This window comes from Natrix helvetica (assembly GCF_964273705.1).
Source record: "Natrix helvetica genome assembly, chromosome: 2".
NCBI classification, from domain to species: domain Eukaryota; kingdom Metazoa; phylum Chordata; class Lepidosauria; order Squamata; family Natricidae; genus Natrix; species Natrix helvetica.
Window position 1 is genome coordinate 279611323 of NC_138552.1, and position 15014 is coordinate 279626336.

At 43.0% G+C, this 15014-nt stretch overlaps 1 protein-coding gene across 5 annotated transcripts in view; it reads left to right on the forward strand.

The window, feature by feature from the left end:
- The first annotated feature begins 1654 nt into the window (after positions 1-1654).
- The window catches only part of SH2B2 (SH2B adaptor protein 2), a 69432-nt gene continuing 56072 nt past the window's right edge, over positions 1655-15014 (forward strand). Inside the window, exons 1-2 of one of the 5 annotated variants that reach the window (XM_081942446.1) lie at positions 1917-2255; positions 12127-12275. Coding sequence is in view for 2 of the 5 variants with exons in the window: in XM_081942445.1 (XP_081798571.1) it covers positions 2239-2255 (17 nt within the window). In the remaining 3 variants the exon portion in view is untranslated. Of the gene's footprint in view, positions 1790-1904; positions 2256-7148; positions 7164-12126; positions 12276-15014 lie in introns of those variants that run through there. The other 4 variants (XM_081942447.1, XM_081942448.1, XM_081942445.1 and 1 more) reach the window with 4 other exon arrangements.

Genomic DNA, 15014 nt, shown 5'->3' on the forward strand with positions numbered 1-15014 from the left:
GCTTAGCAATTGAAATTCTGGTCCTGATTGCGGTCATAAGTCAAGGATTACCTGTATTAAAATTTAACTGCCCCAATTTCCAGCGATTATGGCCAGTTTTGATACTAAGTATTGAATTGGGAATTGAGGTCCAATGCATTTGGAGCAAACTAGGCTAACCATCATGTTCTAAATCAGTGGTAGTCAACCTGGTCCCTACCGCCCACTAGTGGGCGTTCCAGCTTTCATGGTGGGCGGTAGGGGTTTGCTGTAACTCTGCTTTCTAAGTTTTATAAAGTAAAGTTACTTCCCTACTTTATAAATCACCATTACTGTTGAACCGGTGGGCAGTTAGAAAATTTTACTACTAACAGAGATACAAAAGTGGGCGGTAGGTATAAAAAGGTTGACTACCCTTGTTCTAAATCATGAACACGAATCACCCCCACAAGGCATTAGAACACATTTCCGCCCAATACAATACTAAGCATCACTGGTGCTTAGGTTCCTGGGAGAGGGCTAAACACCTGTGTTCAGAGTTTGCACAGCCAGCTCCATGAAGTTTGCATCTGCACTCATGTAACGTAGTGCCAAAGAATGGAGGCCTTTGAACGATGGTGCTGGAGAAGACTCCTGCGAGTCCCTTGGACTGCAAGGGGATCAAACCGGTCAGTCCTAGAGGAGATCAACCCTGATTACCCTTTAGAAGGCCAGATCCTGAAGATGAAACTCAAATACTTTGGCCACCTAATGAGAGGGAAGGATTCACTGGAAAAGAACCTAATGCTGGGAAAGATTGAGGGCAAAAGAAGAAAGGGACGACAGAGAATGAGGTGGCTGGATGGAGTCACCGAAGCAGTAGGGGTGAGCTTAAATGGACTCCAGAGGATGGTAGAGGACAGGAAGGCCTGGAGGAACGTTGTCCATCCGGTCGCAATGGGTCAGACACAACAACAAAATTATTAAGCTGGTTTGGTTTCAACCACAAAAAGATTTAAATTGTTAGCTAATGTGTGGCTGACGGATGGCAGCCCCCTTTATTGCGTCTTTGGAAATTATCTCTGTGTCACAAAAAAACAGAATATCGACCTCCGTGTGGGTGTAGGAAGCAAACCATCTGTCAGATAAGACTGGCTTTTCTCGGCCACTTCCGCCTCCTAACCAGATCAGGTTTCTCAGCAAGGACCCTGGAAGGAATCCTCACAAATGATGGTAAATTTGGAATGAAAACGTTGACCAGAAACCGGAGGCCAGATCGAGGCTCCTCTGGGATCCATGAAGAGTCTCCTTCATCTCCAGAAACAGCAGCAACGGCCCATCTCCAAGAAGCCAAGATCACCGTCGTGGCCTAAAGCAGTTCACTGGGTTGAGTTGGGCCTTTCCCCATTGCCTCTGAAAACAGAGACTTTCACTCCCATTCACACTGCAGGAGAGCAGGACCATTGGCACCCCGTTTGCTTGCAATTTGTACACGTATGTATTTCTTCCACATAAACCCTTCCTCCAAGAGATTGAAGCAGTATACCAGAGGTCCCCAAACTTGGCAACTTTCATACTGGTGGGCTTCAACTCCAGAGAATTCTGGGAGTATTCACATTAAAGCTACCGGATGGAGGCTGCGAAAATCCGGACGACCACCAGAGGGCAAGGACCACTAAAGCTGGCTGGAGAGTTCTGGAAGTTGAAGTCCACAAGCCTTAAAGTTGCCAAATTTGAGGACCTCTGCAGTACACGCATGGAAGCCACCAAGTGGAGGCTGCAAAAACCCGGACGACCACCAGAGGGCATTAAAGCTGCAGCAGAAAAAGCGGTGTGTATGCGCCCTCACGATTCAGTGCAGCCGCTCCATCCGGTTAAACCGCCTCTTCAGTGTCGCCAGCGGTTTAAAAAGAAAAAAAAGGAAACTCGGCCCGATGTGGGTTTAATGAAGGCGGCACTCTGCACACGCCCAGAGGACCTCCCCGCTTTTGCAACCAAGGAGGCACGCTGGAGCGGGAGCGGCAAGCAGGCTCGTCGTCACGTGACGGCTTTCTCTTTCGCCGCCCGCCGGTCCCTTTAAACCCTCTTTTCGCCGCGCGGGTTGGGAGGAGACGGACGGAGGGAGGCTGGAAGGCGGCGGCGGGGGCGCCCCTTGTGCTGCTGCTTCTCGGAGCGCTGTGTGCGGCTTGCTCGGCAGAGGCTCTCCGGCCGTCCTTCCGCCCTGACTCAGAGGCCGCTGAGGGAGGAGGACCGAGCCGGGAGCCCCCCACCCCACCGTCCATGCCTCTCCAAGCCGGGTAAGAAGCGCTGCGCCCCGCTCCTCTCCGGCCTCTCGCTTTCTCTTTAACCCCCTCAAACCGCCTTCGGGTCTGGCTCTGCTTTCCCCGCTTTTGCTTCGACTTCGCCTTTTTGCAAAGGGGGGAGTGTGTGGCCGGCGGCGCGCGTGTAGGACCGGACTGCCTAGCCGCGGGTTTCCCCTTCTTTCTCCCCCCCCCCGCCCCCCGGTCGACCTGTTTCCATTGGCGGCGCCTCGGTTAGTGAAAGCTTTGCACCCGCAGAGTGCAGAGCTTTTACGGGTCCCGGCTTCGAACCTCTTCAAGCCATTCCCCAGACACGCGTGTGTGTGTGTTGCGTGGCTGTTTGTGGAGCTGTTGAAGCGGGGGGGGGTGAGTACGTCCCACGCTGCCCCCACTCCCCCATCCTACACATTTCCACCTTTCCTTTCGGTTTCCCTTGTTCTCTTCTTTGCTTAAGGATCGGGGGAGCGTAGGTGGTCGTTTAGCCGGATATTTGGGGGTGGGGTGGGAGGAGAAGAGAGATGTTATTTTGTATTTTGATTTGTGGCTAGTTTCCACCCCACCCCCATCATTTTGCTTTTGAATAGCAAATGTTTACCCTGCGGGGGGGTGGGGTTGAGAGAAAGATCCACGCAACCTTCCCTTTCCCTTGTCTCTTTATAATTTATATTGATATTGTTTCCTGATTGCTTATTTGTACCCTGTGACTATCAGTAAGCGTTGCATCTTTTTATTCTTGAGGAATGTATTTTATTCTCCTTATGCACACAGAGAGCATCTACACCAAAGACAAATTCCTTGTGTGTCCAATCACACTTGGCCAATAAAGAATTCTATTCCATTCCATTCTATTCTATTCTTTCATGCAGCATCAGGATTCTTTGCACAGGCAGGGATACACACAACACTTAGCTAGATCCACCTTTTCCATCTTCCTGGTGGGAAGGCTAATCATTTCCCCTGTTTCTGTGAATCGGGCAATTCCTGAGAGAAGCTCATGAGTCTTAATGGTAGCAGGGAGCCATTCACAAGAATATCCAAAAATGCAAGGGAGGAAGGGATGGGGAATCTCCCTTTGACCTTTCTCTGTGCTTCCACCTGTGCCAATAGCTGGCTGGCTGGCGTTGGATGCGAACCAGGCTTCAGAAATGGCATTTGTCCCATCCTGATGGCTGCCTGACTGATGGATGATTGTTTGGCTGCATGGAGGCGGGTTTGTAAATGGTTCCGGATGGGGCTGCACGTTTCTACCCCGCCTTCGGTTTTTAATCAATGGGCTTCCTTATTAATGACTCGCCAAAGAAGCCACGTGCTGTGCCTCTACTGTGGTTAGATGGGAGTTGAGCTGGCGGCTTCAGACAACTGGTAATGGGTGTCACGAAGGGACAGCAGACTATGGATGATCTGAGGTTATTGGATTATTTTAATTGCCAGGGAGTTGCTTGTGGGATTTTTCTGCCGGGGGGGGGGGGGGCTAAAATAATTCGCCTTGCATCTTGTCTGCGGAAGAGACAATATTCATTTCTCTGCCTGGAACAGCAAAATGGCTTGGCCGTCTCTTTGTAGGTGTATCTGGCTGTGCAAGGAGCGTTTTTATGCTGTGTGATGGGATGCAGGGAACCCCTTTACTCAGAGACCACAGCATTGCCTGATCTTTCCCTTCGACTTCCCACCTCCCTGCTTTTCAGCCCACACCTTGCTGCATTATTTATTTACTAGCAAAAAGGGCCGTCAATATGATTGGCTGGTCTGTGCAAGACGGTGCATTGTAGAAGACCATATGCTTGTGTGTCTCCCTACGATGTGCTCTGCATGCAAACATCGTCCATGGAAGGTAGAAGTCAGTGGGGCTTTTTGCTGCAATCCTGAGTCCGTGCACTGCACAGAGATTTCATTTCCTCCCCGAAAGGAATCATGAGTGTTGATTCTCTTTTAAACAAACAAACAAAAAAAAAGCCACATTTAGGAATTCTGCTTGGATAGGGTAAAATTAGATGCTTTTAAGAACTGAGTTAGATTCTGTGGATGGATTCCCAGATCTCTTGTCTTTTGGGACTGAGTTCTAGTCCTGCCTTAGGCATCAACAATGGCTGGGTGAACCTGGGACAGACTCTCTCTCTCAACTCAAACTACCTCACAGGATTGTTGTGGGGGAAAATAGGAAGAGGAAGGAACATTAGGTACGTACACTGACTTGAGTGATTTATAAAAATAATACAGGTGTGATATTAATAGTCATTCTATAAGGGGTGATGGGCAGTCTCTAAATATGATACATAAATGAATCCTTAATTTGGGAATACATTTCTACTCTCAGTTAAAGGAGCTTATTGCTGTCTATAAAAAAAGGAAAAACAGGATTTTCCGTCCCTTAAACCTGGAAAGAGGGTGGATCAGCAATGGGAAGTGAAGAGTGGGCAGCTTGCCCTCTCTCTTTCTGAATTATAGTAGCCTGGGGATTGCCTGGTGGGAAAAGAAATTGGACTTCAGGATCAATGTTTGTTGCGTATTGTGGATGAATCATTGATCGTCATTTGAGAAAATATTGACTCCTGTTGGCAAATGGTTCGCCTTTTGTATTAGATTTAAAAGAAAGAAAAGGGCCAAACCGATTTTGGAAAAAGCACGTGTGTGTTCTATCAATGTATTACAGGTAATCTTCAACTTAGAAACCAAAATTGAGCCCAAATTTTAATTATTAAGGCAGCACTTGTTATTTTTGGCCCATTTTATGAGTTTTCCTGCCACAGTACAGTCGTTAAGTGAATCATTTGGTCATTAAGTGAATCTGATTTTCCTCCCATTTGACTTTGCTTTTTGGAATCCGGAGCCCAGGATTATGCAACTATCATCAATTCATGCCAGGTGCCTGAATTTTCATCATGTGATCATGGGGATGCTACAACAGTTGTAAGTGTGAAAACTGGCCATAAGTTAATTTTTTCAGTGCCCTTGTAACTTCGAACGGTCACTAAATGAATCGTTCTAAGTTGAAGACTATCTGTAGTTGCATGTCTGCGATGCCAAAACTCTTCAAGTAATTCATAGAATGGCAATAAACTCATAAAGTCACCTACACATGAGTTGGATGGCTATATAAATTTGCTTGATAAATCAATTACATTATATAAAATGCGACATCCATTCTTAAAGTAAGAAATAAAAAAAAAGATAGCAGCATGCAAAAAAACTCATGTTTTCTAAAGACCGGAGGGCTTAAGACTGCTTTAGATTTCTTGCAGCAGCAAAGAGGGTTGTAGGTTTTATAACTAATGCAGTAATCTAATAATAGTTTTCACTTGGTCTGCAAATGCACAACCTAGTTATCCCAAAGGTGCTTTTTCTAAAAGACAACTGGACTTTCTTGGGTTTTTTCCTTTGAAAACCTACTAAAACAAAAACATCTTGAGTGAGAAGCGAAATGTTTTCAAGAAAAAACAAAGTAAGTCCAGTTGTCTCTTGGAAAAAGCACCTTTGGGACAACATGACCTGATGATTGAGGATCTCCATAAACATTTATCCAAGTTGCCCCATTTCTCAGTTAGGGGGCCACCACTGAAAAGACCATGCAGCAGTCTTCCCCAACAGAGTGTCCCCCGCCCCCCCAGTATATTGACACCACAGTTCCCAGAATTCCTAGACCAGTATTGGTTAGTTTAAGCCGCCAGCCACCACTACAGGCAGTCCTTGACTTATGACCACAATTGAGCAGCAAATTTTTTGTTCTTAAATGAAACATTTGTTAAGTGAATTTTGCCTATTTTACAACTTTTCATGTACACAGTTGTTAAGTGAATCACTGCAGTTGTTAAGTTAGTAACACAGCTGTTAAGTGAATCCGCCTTCCCCTTTGACTTTGCTCGTCAGATGGTTGCCAAAAGGAATCACATGACCCTGGGACACTGCAACCGTCATAAATATGAGTCAGTTGCCAAGCGTCCGAATTTTGGTCACTTGAGGATACATGGATACTGCAATGGTGTAGGTGTGAAAAACAGTCATAACTCACTTTTTTCAGTGCTTTTGTAACTTCAAATTGTCACTAAATGAACTGTTGTAAGTCGAGGACTACCTGTACTTCTTTGGGACTTGAGTCTGCCTTGCTGCTGTACCTTGTGTCAGTATGGCCCAACTGGAAGAGTTCCAACCCCATCAGATCAGATCAATCCCTTTTTTAATCATCATACGAGTAGAAGATTTCTATTTATTTATTTGCATTCTACATTTACGATTTTTATAAATAACTCAAAGCAGTGAACATATGCATATCCAACACACCTTCCTCCTCTTCTTTTCCCCACAACAACAACCAAGAAAGAGTGACTCAGCTGGCTTTCATGGCTACAGTGGAATTTGAACTCACAGTCTCCCACTTTTTAGCCTGGTGCCTTAACCAAACTCATGTTATGGTGGTGTCATGTGACGTATAGGGACTTTCCCCCCCTTCGCTAAACTGGGAGTGGGTGTGGCCAGCGCGGGATTCATCCGGCCTGTGGGCCGCGAGTTTGACACCCCTGCTTCTAGACCAAACTGGCTCCCTCCAGATCTTTAAGAAATTTGCTCATTTTGTATTCCTTCCCCTACTGTTGATGGAAGCAGACTTCTATTTCCTACTTGATAGAGCCTTCCACTAAATTAACATTAGACTCGCCTAATGATTTGGCAGTGCCAGCTGAGATAGTTAAGTGGTCTAGAATTTTAGATTACATTGGAGAACATTCAGAAGAAAGGAAAAAAACATAGCAGAAGCAACAACAAAGCATGCTCCTATTCCTCAATTAACGATCTCTTCATGACTGCATGAATATAAGGATCTTAATTCTATGTGCCTCTGTATCAACTTACTTCTGGGATTCATTTTAATTTTGTTACCCACCTGTGATCTCTCTTCCAAGAAGCTTGGAGAGGGTAGGTAATTTTCTCTTTCAATCCCTAATTTATACTTTTAGGAAAGGATGACAGTAATGGTGTCAGAATCGGATCACTATATTGGGATTTTAATCTGGAATCTTTAATCCCAAATTTTAGCCTGACATCTTAACTATTTGTTTTTGTCCAAAATTTGCTCAGGTGTCACTTTGATTTGAAATCTATTTTGGCTCAATAGATGTTGAGTTGCTGGTTTGAGCTTCTAGGAATGTAGTTTTTACCGAAGGACCATTTTGATAAGACAATTTAAAGTCATCAACTGGGGTAGACATAATGGAATAGCTCAGGGGTGAAATTCAGCAGGTTCTGGAGAACCGGTAGTGGAAATTTTTAATAGTTCAGAGAACCGGCAAATACCACCTCTGGCTGGCCCCAGAGTAGGATGGGAATGGAGATTTTGCAATAGCTTTCCCCCAGGAGCAGGGTGGGAATGGAGATTTTGCAGTATCCTTCCCCTGCCACGCCCACCAAGCCACGCCCACAGAACTGATAGTAAAAAAATTGCATTTCACCACTGGTGTTGGGAAATTGGGGGCCTGAAAGAGATGGAGGGAGGGGGGGTTGTAATCAACAAAACATCAGTTTTCCGTCTGTGAAGTCTTTTAGTTAAGAAAAAACTTTTAAACAAGAGGTAAACCTATAGTGATTTTAAAAAGTGTCTGCGTCTGAATGAATCCTCCCCACAATATCTCATGAAATCCTATCAAATGGAAACCTAAGGTTTTGTCAGAACACAGTACGGGTTGTCCTCTACGTATGACCAGAATTAAGTCCAAAATTTCGGTTGATAAGTCAGACATCTGTTAAGCGAGCTTTGCCCCATTTTACAACCTTTCTTGCCACAGTTGTTAAGTGAATCACAGCAGTTGATAAATTAGAAACCCGGTTGTTAAGTGAATCGGGCTTCCCCATTGACTTTGCTTGTCAAAAGGTTGCAAAAGGTGGTGATCATGTGAGCTTAAGACACAGCAATGATCCTAAGTATGAACCAATTGCTAAGCATTTAGAAGTTTGATCATGGGGATGCTACAAAGGTTGTAACTGTGAAAAATGGCTCTAAGTCACCGTTTTCAGTGCTGTTGGAACCGTCACAAAATGAACTGTTGTAAGTCGAGGACTACCTGTAGGAACAATCCTGCACCAAGGCCTATTCATGTTTAGCCCTGTGCTGTAGGACAGGCAGTCAGAGACCACTTACTACATTTCAGAGATAAGTACAGTGCTATCATGTATATCATTTACAGCAAGTAGCAAACTTCATGGCCTGGGCACATCAGAAGTTGTACATCTTTCCCGGGGTGTTTCTTTCCTTTTCTTTAAGAATTGAGCCCCTCCATCAATCTTTCATACAGGGAAAATGTCAGACTGAAAAGAAGGACTAAAATACTAGGATCCAATTCAATTTATTAAGATATTAGTCGATAACCCAGCATTGCCTGGGCATTTATTTTTAGGGGGAAAATGTCCGGACCAAATATAATTTCTAATGTTGGATTTTCCCCTTTACCAGAAATGGATAGACTAACACTTACTTTGAAGGACAAAGAAGAAACTGAATATTTTTTATATGGGATCTATTTTACCAATGGTTAGATAAAAGAAACAGAAGTTAGAAATGTGGGGACATGAAAAGGATAAATGTTAAAATGGAGATTTGTGAAAGTAGAGAAGTGAAATATTGTTGTCATTAAAGTATTAATGTTATTGTGATGAATACTATTGTAAACACTTTGATTATGATTGCTTAAAAAACAGTTGTACCCAGACAACACACTGTTTGATGGAAATTGAATTTTTATATGTTATAAAAATAAAATAAAAAGTGTGAGAGAGAAAAAGATACTGGCAACCACTAGAAGCAAAAAGTGACTTCTTCTGTGAGAGACTATTTCAGTACGTGGGGAAAAAACATTCCTATCCTTTGAATTACAGATGAGTTGCTTATTACACTAAGTGATGGCAAACCTTTTCGGCACTAAGTGCCCAAACTGGAACATGTGTGCATGTGTGTGCATGTGCCAGAGGGCCAGAAACCCAAAGACTCTCTGGCCGGCACTTGCATGACTGTTTTCAGGCCGTTTTTCGGGCTGTTTTTAGGCCGGTTTTTGGGTTATTTTCAATCCATTTTCAGGCCATTTTCAAACCATTTGTCAGGCCAAAACTGGCCCAAAACCAGCCTAAAACGGCTCAGAAAAAGGCCCCCCAAACTGGTTTTTGGGCGGGTTTTGCGCCATATTCCAGTGCTCCAGCGTCCGCAAAGACCAGCTGACATGCATGCTGGAAACCAGAAGAGCAGCTGGCGACGGTGCATGTACCCACAGAGAGGGCTCTGCTTGCCACCTCTGGCACCTGTGCCATAGGTTGGCCATCACGATACTAAGCCATAATGTTATTTGTTTGGGCTTAGTATGATATGTGAATCCTTCCTTTAAAAACTTACTGGTATGTGTAAGTCAGGCCTCTGTAGCTTATTCAATAAACCATGGTTTAAAAACACCTGTCATAAAATTTCATTTGGATATAACTTTTTTTACATCAGCATTTTAAAATTTGACCCTGTAACAGATGTGGAATGCAGAGCAGTAGTTATAGTAGGAGACCAACCCCAAACAGTAACACTTGTGCCCCTGGATTTCAGCAGCACACAATACTGGAGAATCTAGGGAGCTGCCAAAATGCACTGGGGATGCACGCAAACCACCCACATGCATTTTTATCAATTCTAAATGCCATATTAAATCCTTTAATCTTGAACAGCCTTCAGTGGGACCCAAAGCCACCCTTTGATTGACGTGCGGAGGGCTGAAGTGAACAGTGCAAAAATTGAAGTATGCGTGTAATTAAAAGTAAATGCCAGGGACTTAAATGAAACCTCATAATGTCCCGTTGCCAGCTCATTAAGTGATACCACAAAGTGAGAACATCTGCAAGCTACTGGCGGGAACAAAGGTTTGCACCCCTGCTTTGAACGGTTAGAAAACCAAATCTTACTGGTTGCCTTGTAGTTCATAACAAGGACTAGGGTAACACAAGGGGATGATGCTTCTGAAACTGTACTGCAAGAGCTTTCAAACGGAGGAGCAGGAGTTGGGGTTAAATCAGGGAATTGTTGCAATAGGGATACTCTTGGAAGTGCATTCTTTCTAAGATATTTCAAAGTCCCACAATGTGCTTGTGTAATGTGCTCTTTGTTATATTGCTGCTGATTAGTGCAGCCTTGTTTCCTTTTGCCTAATGTAACTGAATTTCCTACATTAAGGCACTGCCTCTGTAACATGATGCAATGGCAGGATTATATTTACCTAAAGTTTCCCAGTGTTGCATAGATCCTTCTTCCTTGTGTTTCTGCCCACAGTGGGGACTGAATAGGAGATACCAGACATGTTTTCTGTAGGGTGATAGGCTTACATTTGCTATGCTGCTAAATACTGGTTTTATTAGACTTCTTTGACTGGATTTCTACCCTTAACAATCTTATTATGGAATTAATTGGATCAACTTCCATAGACATCTGTACGTTCCCCTGGGTCTAAACCTGATTTGAATAAAAATGTACTTCATTGAACCAAGAAGATATGTAGATTTTCTAAAACAACAAAGGTAGCAGAATTCAAATGTGAAGAGTAGCCTAGTTCCTGAGGAAAACCCTTTGCAAGCTGTGTTTAGTGCTTAGTTATGGCCCGCGGGGCCGCTCTGGAAACAATGAAGTACCGCCCCATGGGGCCTCTGCCAGCGAAAACGGGGTCCTGATCTCCGTTTTCAGTTGGGATGGCCTCTTGCAACCCTCTGCCAGCGAAAATGGAGCTCAGGAGGCCGTCCCAAGCAAAAATGGAGATTGGGAGCCTGTTTTTGCTGGCAGAGCACTTCGACCACCACAGGCATTCCCGACACGAGTGACATCAAGCTGGCCACACCCACCCCAACCACACCCACCCTGGCCCCCCAAGGTCAAACACAACCCTGATGCGGCCCTCAAAGAAATCGAGTTTGACACCCCCGTGTTAGAAGATAAGTGTCATGCTTAATGCCTGCCTATTTCTAGCAATTGATTTTCAATCTACGCATTTTGGTGAGCTGAAAGTGTAAAATCTGAGTGTTTACATCTTCCCTTTTCTCTAACAAAACATTTCTTCACAGCGTTTATATTGGACATCCAGAAAACGTATTTTCTGACCAGCTCACTCTGATAAAATAAATAGCTATAGCATCAACATAAATAAACTAAAAAGCACCGGAAGGGCAACAGCGGGATAAAATCAAAGACTTTGAAAAGCCCAGGGGAACAAAAATGGGAAATGGTCTTTATTTTTAGCGTGGTTTGGTGATCTCACTTTTGCATCAAATTTCACATTTCTGGGCCATGTGAAAATCAATTAACAACATGGTCATCTATAAATAAATTTGCACGGAAATTTATTCAGAAGTCAGATTGTGGTTGCATAGTCTAAACAAGCTTGATGGTGTGCGCTGGATGCAAATTTTCAGTTTTTGCTGCTTTTTGTTTTTTTTCTCTTGCTAGGGGGAAAATTGGGTGTGGGAGGAAGAGGAGAAAATTGCATGGTTTGGGGACCGTTATTATTTACTATGTGGCTGGACCTATTCCTAATAGGGCAGTGGAGAAACAATCTGAGAGGTTTTTTTATTGCTTCTCTGGACAAATGTTTTCTAAACCTTGAATGACAGACGGGCCCTTTAGCCAGTCTGGGCAGGAAGTCAAAGCTTGATTTTAATGGGTAGATGCTGGGGGAGTAAGCAGCTGAATGGGAAGTCATAATACTTGCATTAAGCAGAGGGGTGTTTTTGGTGGAAGAAGCTAGAATGAAAAAGCAGCAGCTTAACTGCATTTAACGCACACACACATGGACAAGCCAGGCTAATGCCCTGTTTATGTTACATTTTATGAATTCTCTCTTAGACCTCTTTCTTCTTTTTCTTTTTAAAGCTATGTCTCAACAAAGAGGTGATGGGAGGATCCGGCATGGCATGGCCAGAGATAAATGTCACTTATATTTTTAATTCTGCTCAACCCGAAGTTCAAAGCATAAATGCTTGGAAATCAAACCTGCTGTAGTAAGGCTGGTGACTATCCAAGTAAGTGGCTATTAATAAAGATCACTTAGCATGCTTGGTGTTTTTTACAACATAAGATGAGACCCAGCACAAATTGGGAGGGGCTGTACTGCTGTCCAGAGCTTGAGGCTGACTTCACATACGTTTAGGAAGGTTGAAGTACTGTCGTTTGGGCTGAGTGGCTTGCAGGTTATGGTTTATTCATTTAATCTGTTGTTGTGACGCTTTCCAGATAATCCTTTCAAAGCTGATTACAAAATGAAAATAAAGTACAACAATGGCATTAAAATAAATGTCAAATGATGAATGTACTGTAAACATCCGTGAATTATAAGGGAAGAGAAAGGAGAGGGGAAAGACGCATAATATTAACAGAGAGCAGAGAAGGTTAAATTGCTGGATTTAGGAGGAGCCCCACAGTTGTACAACCAGGCACTTTATGGATACTAGAAAGAAGAGAATTCCAGAGAACATACAAAATAATAGAGAATACGTCTCCACATTTGATGCAGTTTGGGTACAGGTAGTCCTTCACTTACAAAAGTTCATTTAGGGACAGTTCAAAGGTACAGTGGGACTGAAAAAAGTGATTCATGACTGTTATTCACACTTATGTTCATTGTGGTATCCCCTTGGTAACTGATTCATATTTATGACGGTTGCAGTGTCCCGGGGTCATGGGATTTACCTTTTGCAACCTTCTGACAAGCAGGGTCAATGGGGAAGCCAGATTCACTTAACACCTATATTACTAACTTAACAACTATAGTAAAATGGAACAAAACTCACTTAACTGTCTCACCTAGCAACATAATTTTGGGCTCAATTGTGGTCGTAAATCAAGGACTAGCTTTATTACAGGGGTGTCCAAACTTGGGAACTTTAAGACTTGTGGACTTCAACTCCCAGAATTCCCCAGCCAGCTGGCTGGGGAATTCTGGGAGTTGAAGTCCACAAGTCTTAAAGTTCCCAAGTTTGGACACCCCTGCTTTATTAAGTATGGAGGTGTAGCTAGATTTTCTTTGTACTCACGCCTTGATTTTTTTTGTCCACCCAGCATCTGCGGAGGGAATGGGGCCGAGTTACCCCTCAAACGTCAGATGTCTGTGGTTGAAACTTAAAATACTGCTTGCCTGTTAAAATCCTAAATACAACATATAAGAAATTACCCCCTCCGAGATGGGATTTTCCAAGCAATGAAATGTATGTTTTAAACCAAGCATTTTGCCCTTTAATCCTTTTATATATACTAATTCCCCCTCCCCAACCCAGAATCTGCCATATCTAAAAGTGCTCAGGAGGCTAAAAAGGAGGTGCCAGACAGGAGAAAGCAGACTCTGGGTTGCCCAAATCTGCTTTAAGATTTACTATTCTAAACAAGTTCAAGCGCTGTGGTTTATTAAACAATTATGGCTTCTTAAAATGCTTCTATCTTTGCTGCAACATCTCCTAGGGAAGATACATTACATTCATTTATATAATATGTATGTATGTGTGTACGTGCGTGTTTGCGTGTATTTATTTATTTAACTTTAGCCATATATAATATCATCTCCAACCCAGCACTCAAATCCTGGGAGGCTGCAGTGAAAACATGGCAACCATTCCTACAGATGTGACAAATTCACCAATCTGGTTTCGTCTAATTTTATTGTTCTGATTTGGTTTTCTTTCTTATGTTGATCCTTGATCATAGTAATACATTTGATTGGGTGGTTAAACTATAACGAGAGTAGAACAACTGTAGGAAGAGATGGTACGAGTCCCAGAAAAGAATGTTGGAAAATGGATTCCTCTCTTTACAAAACGAGCAGAAAGTGGACATGAAGGAGGAGGAGTTGGAAGCTGCTTGGAATGGACAAGGTTGCATTATGTTACAGAGGCCACAGAAATGTTTGGAATTGTGATAGTAGGAGGCATGCGAATTTGTACCTCTTCTGATGATGAAATGACAGAAACCGAGGATTTAAGGGTCAAACACAACCCTGATGTGGCCCTCAATGAAATCGAGTTTGACGCCCCTGGCCTAGAAGCAGATTTGAAGGTTGTAGTGGAAAAAAGATAGATGCAAATTTCTTTGAAAAATGGTGTAACCACCTACTTAATTCAGTAGAAATGGTGAAATAAAAATGGATAAAATATAACAATAATAATTAGATATAATAACAAAATAAAAAGAAAGCAAATAACAAACTCAACGGGCAGATTTGATGGATTACAGGATGTTTTTTTCTGCCATCAGTTTTCTATATTTCTGTTTACTCTAGAGAAAAGAAAGAGAAGTACAGTAAGAATTCACACGGTAATGTTTGGCATCAACATTGAATTGAAAAAAGATTTACTTCCTCTCATTATAGTACAGCTCTGAGTCATCTGTCAAAATTAGCAGGTTTTGATCAGACCACAGAAAAACTATTTTTTCCATGACACTTAATCTGGGAAATCCAACACCACAAGTTGCATCAAAATAGCTTTGGAAACATTGAGAGTGGATGGGTCTTTTAAACGGACTGAAACATGATGCTGCATGTTTCTCAAATATCTATGCTTAAAAACTTGCACTTGCTGAGAAAGAAGAAGTTTCGCTTCTCATCCATGAAGCTTCACCCGTTTTCCCTGGAGGGGGTGGGGGTGAGAGATGGAAGAATTAGTTCTGACCTCCCGTGCAGCCAAAGGGAAAAACATTATCCAGTTGGCTTTTGAAAAAGCACCTTTGAGACAAATATGATCTGGATGACTGAGAATCTCCATAGATATTTG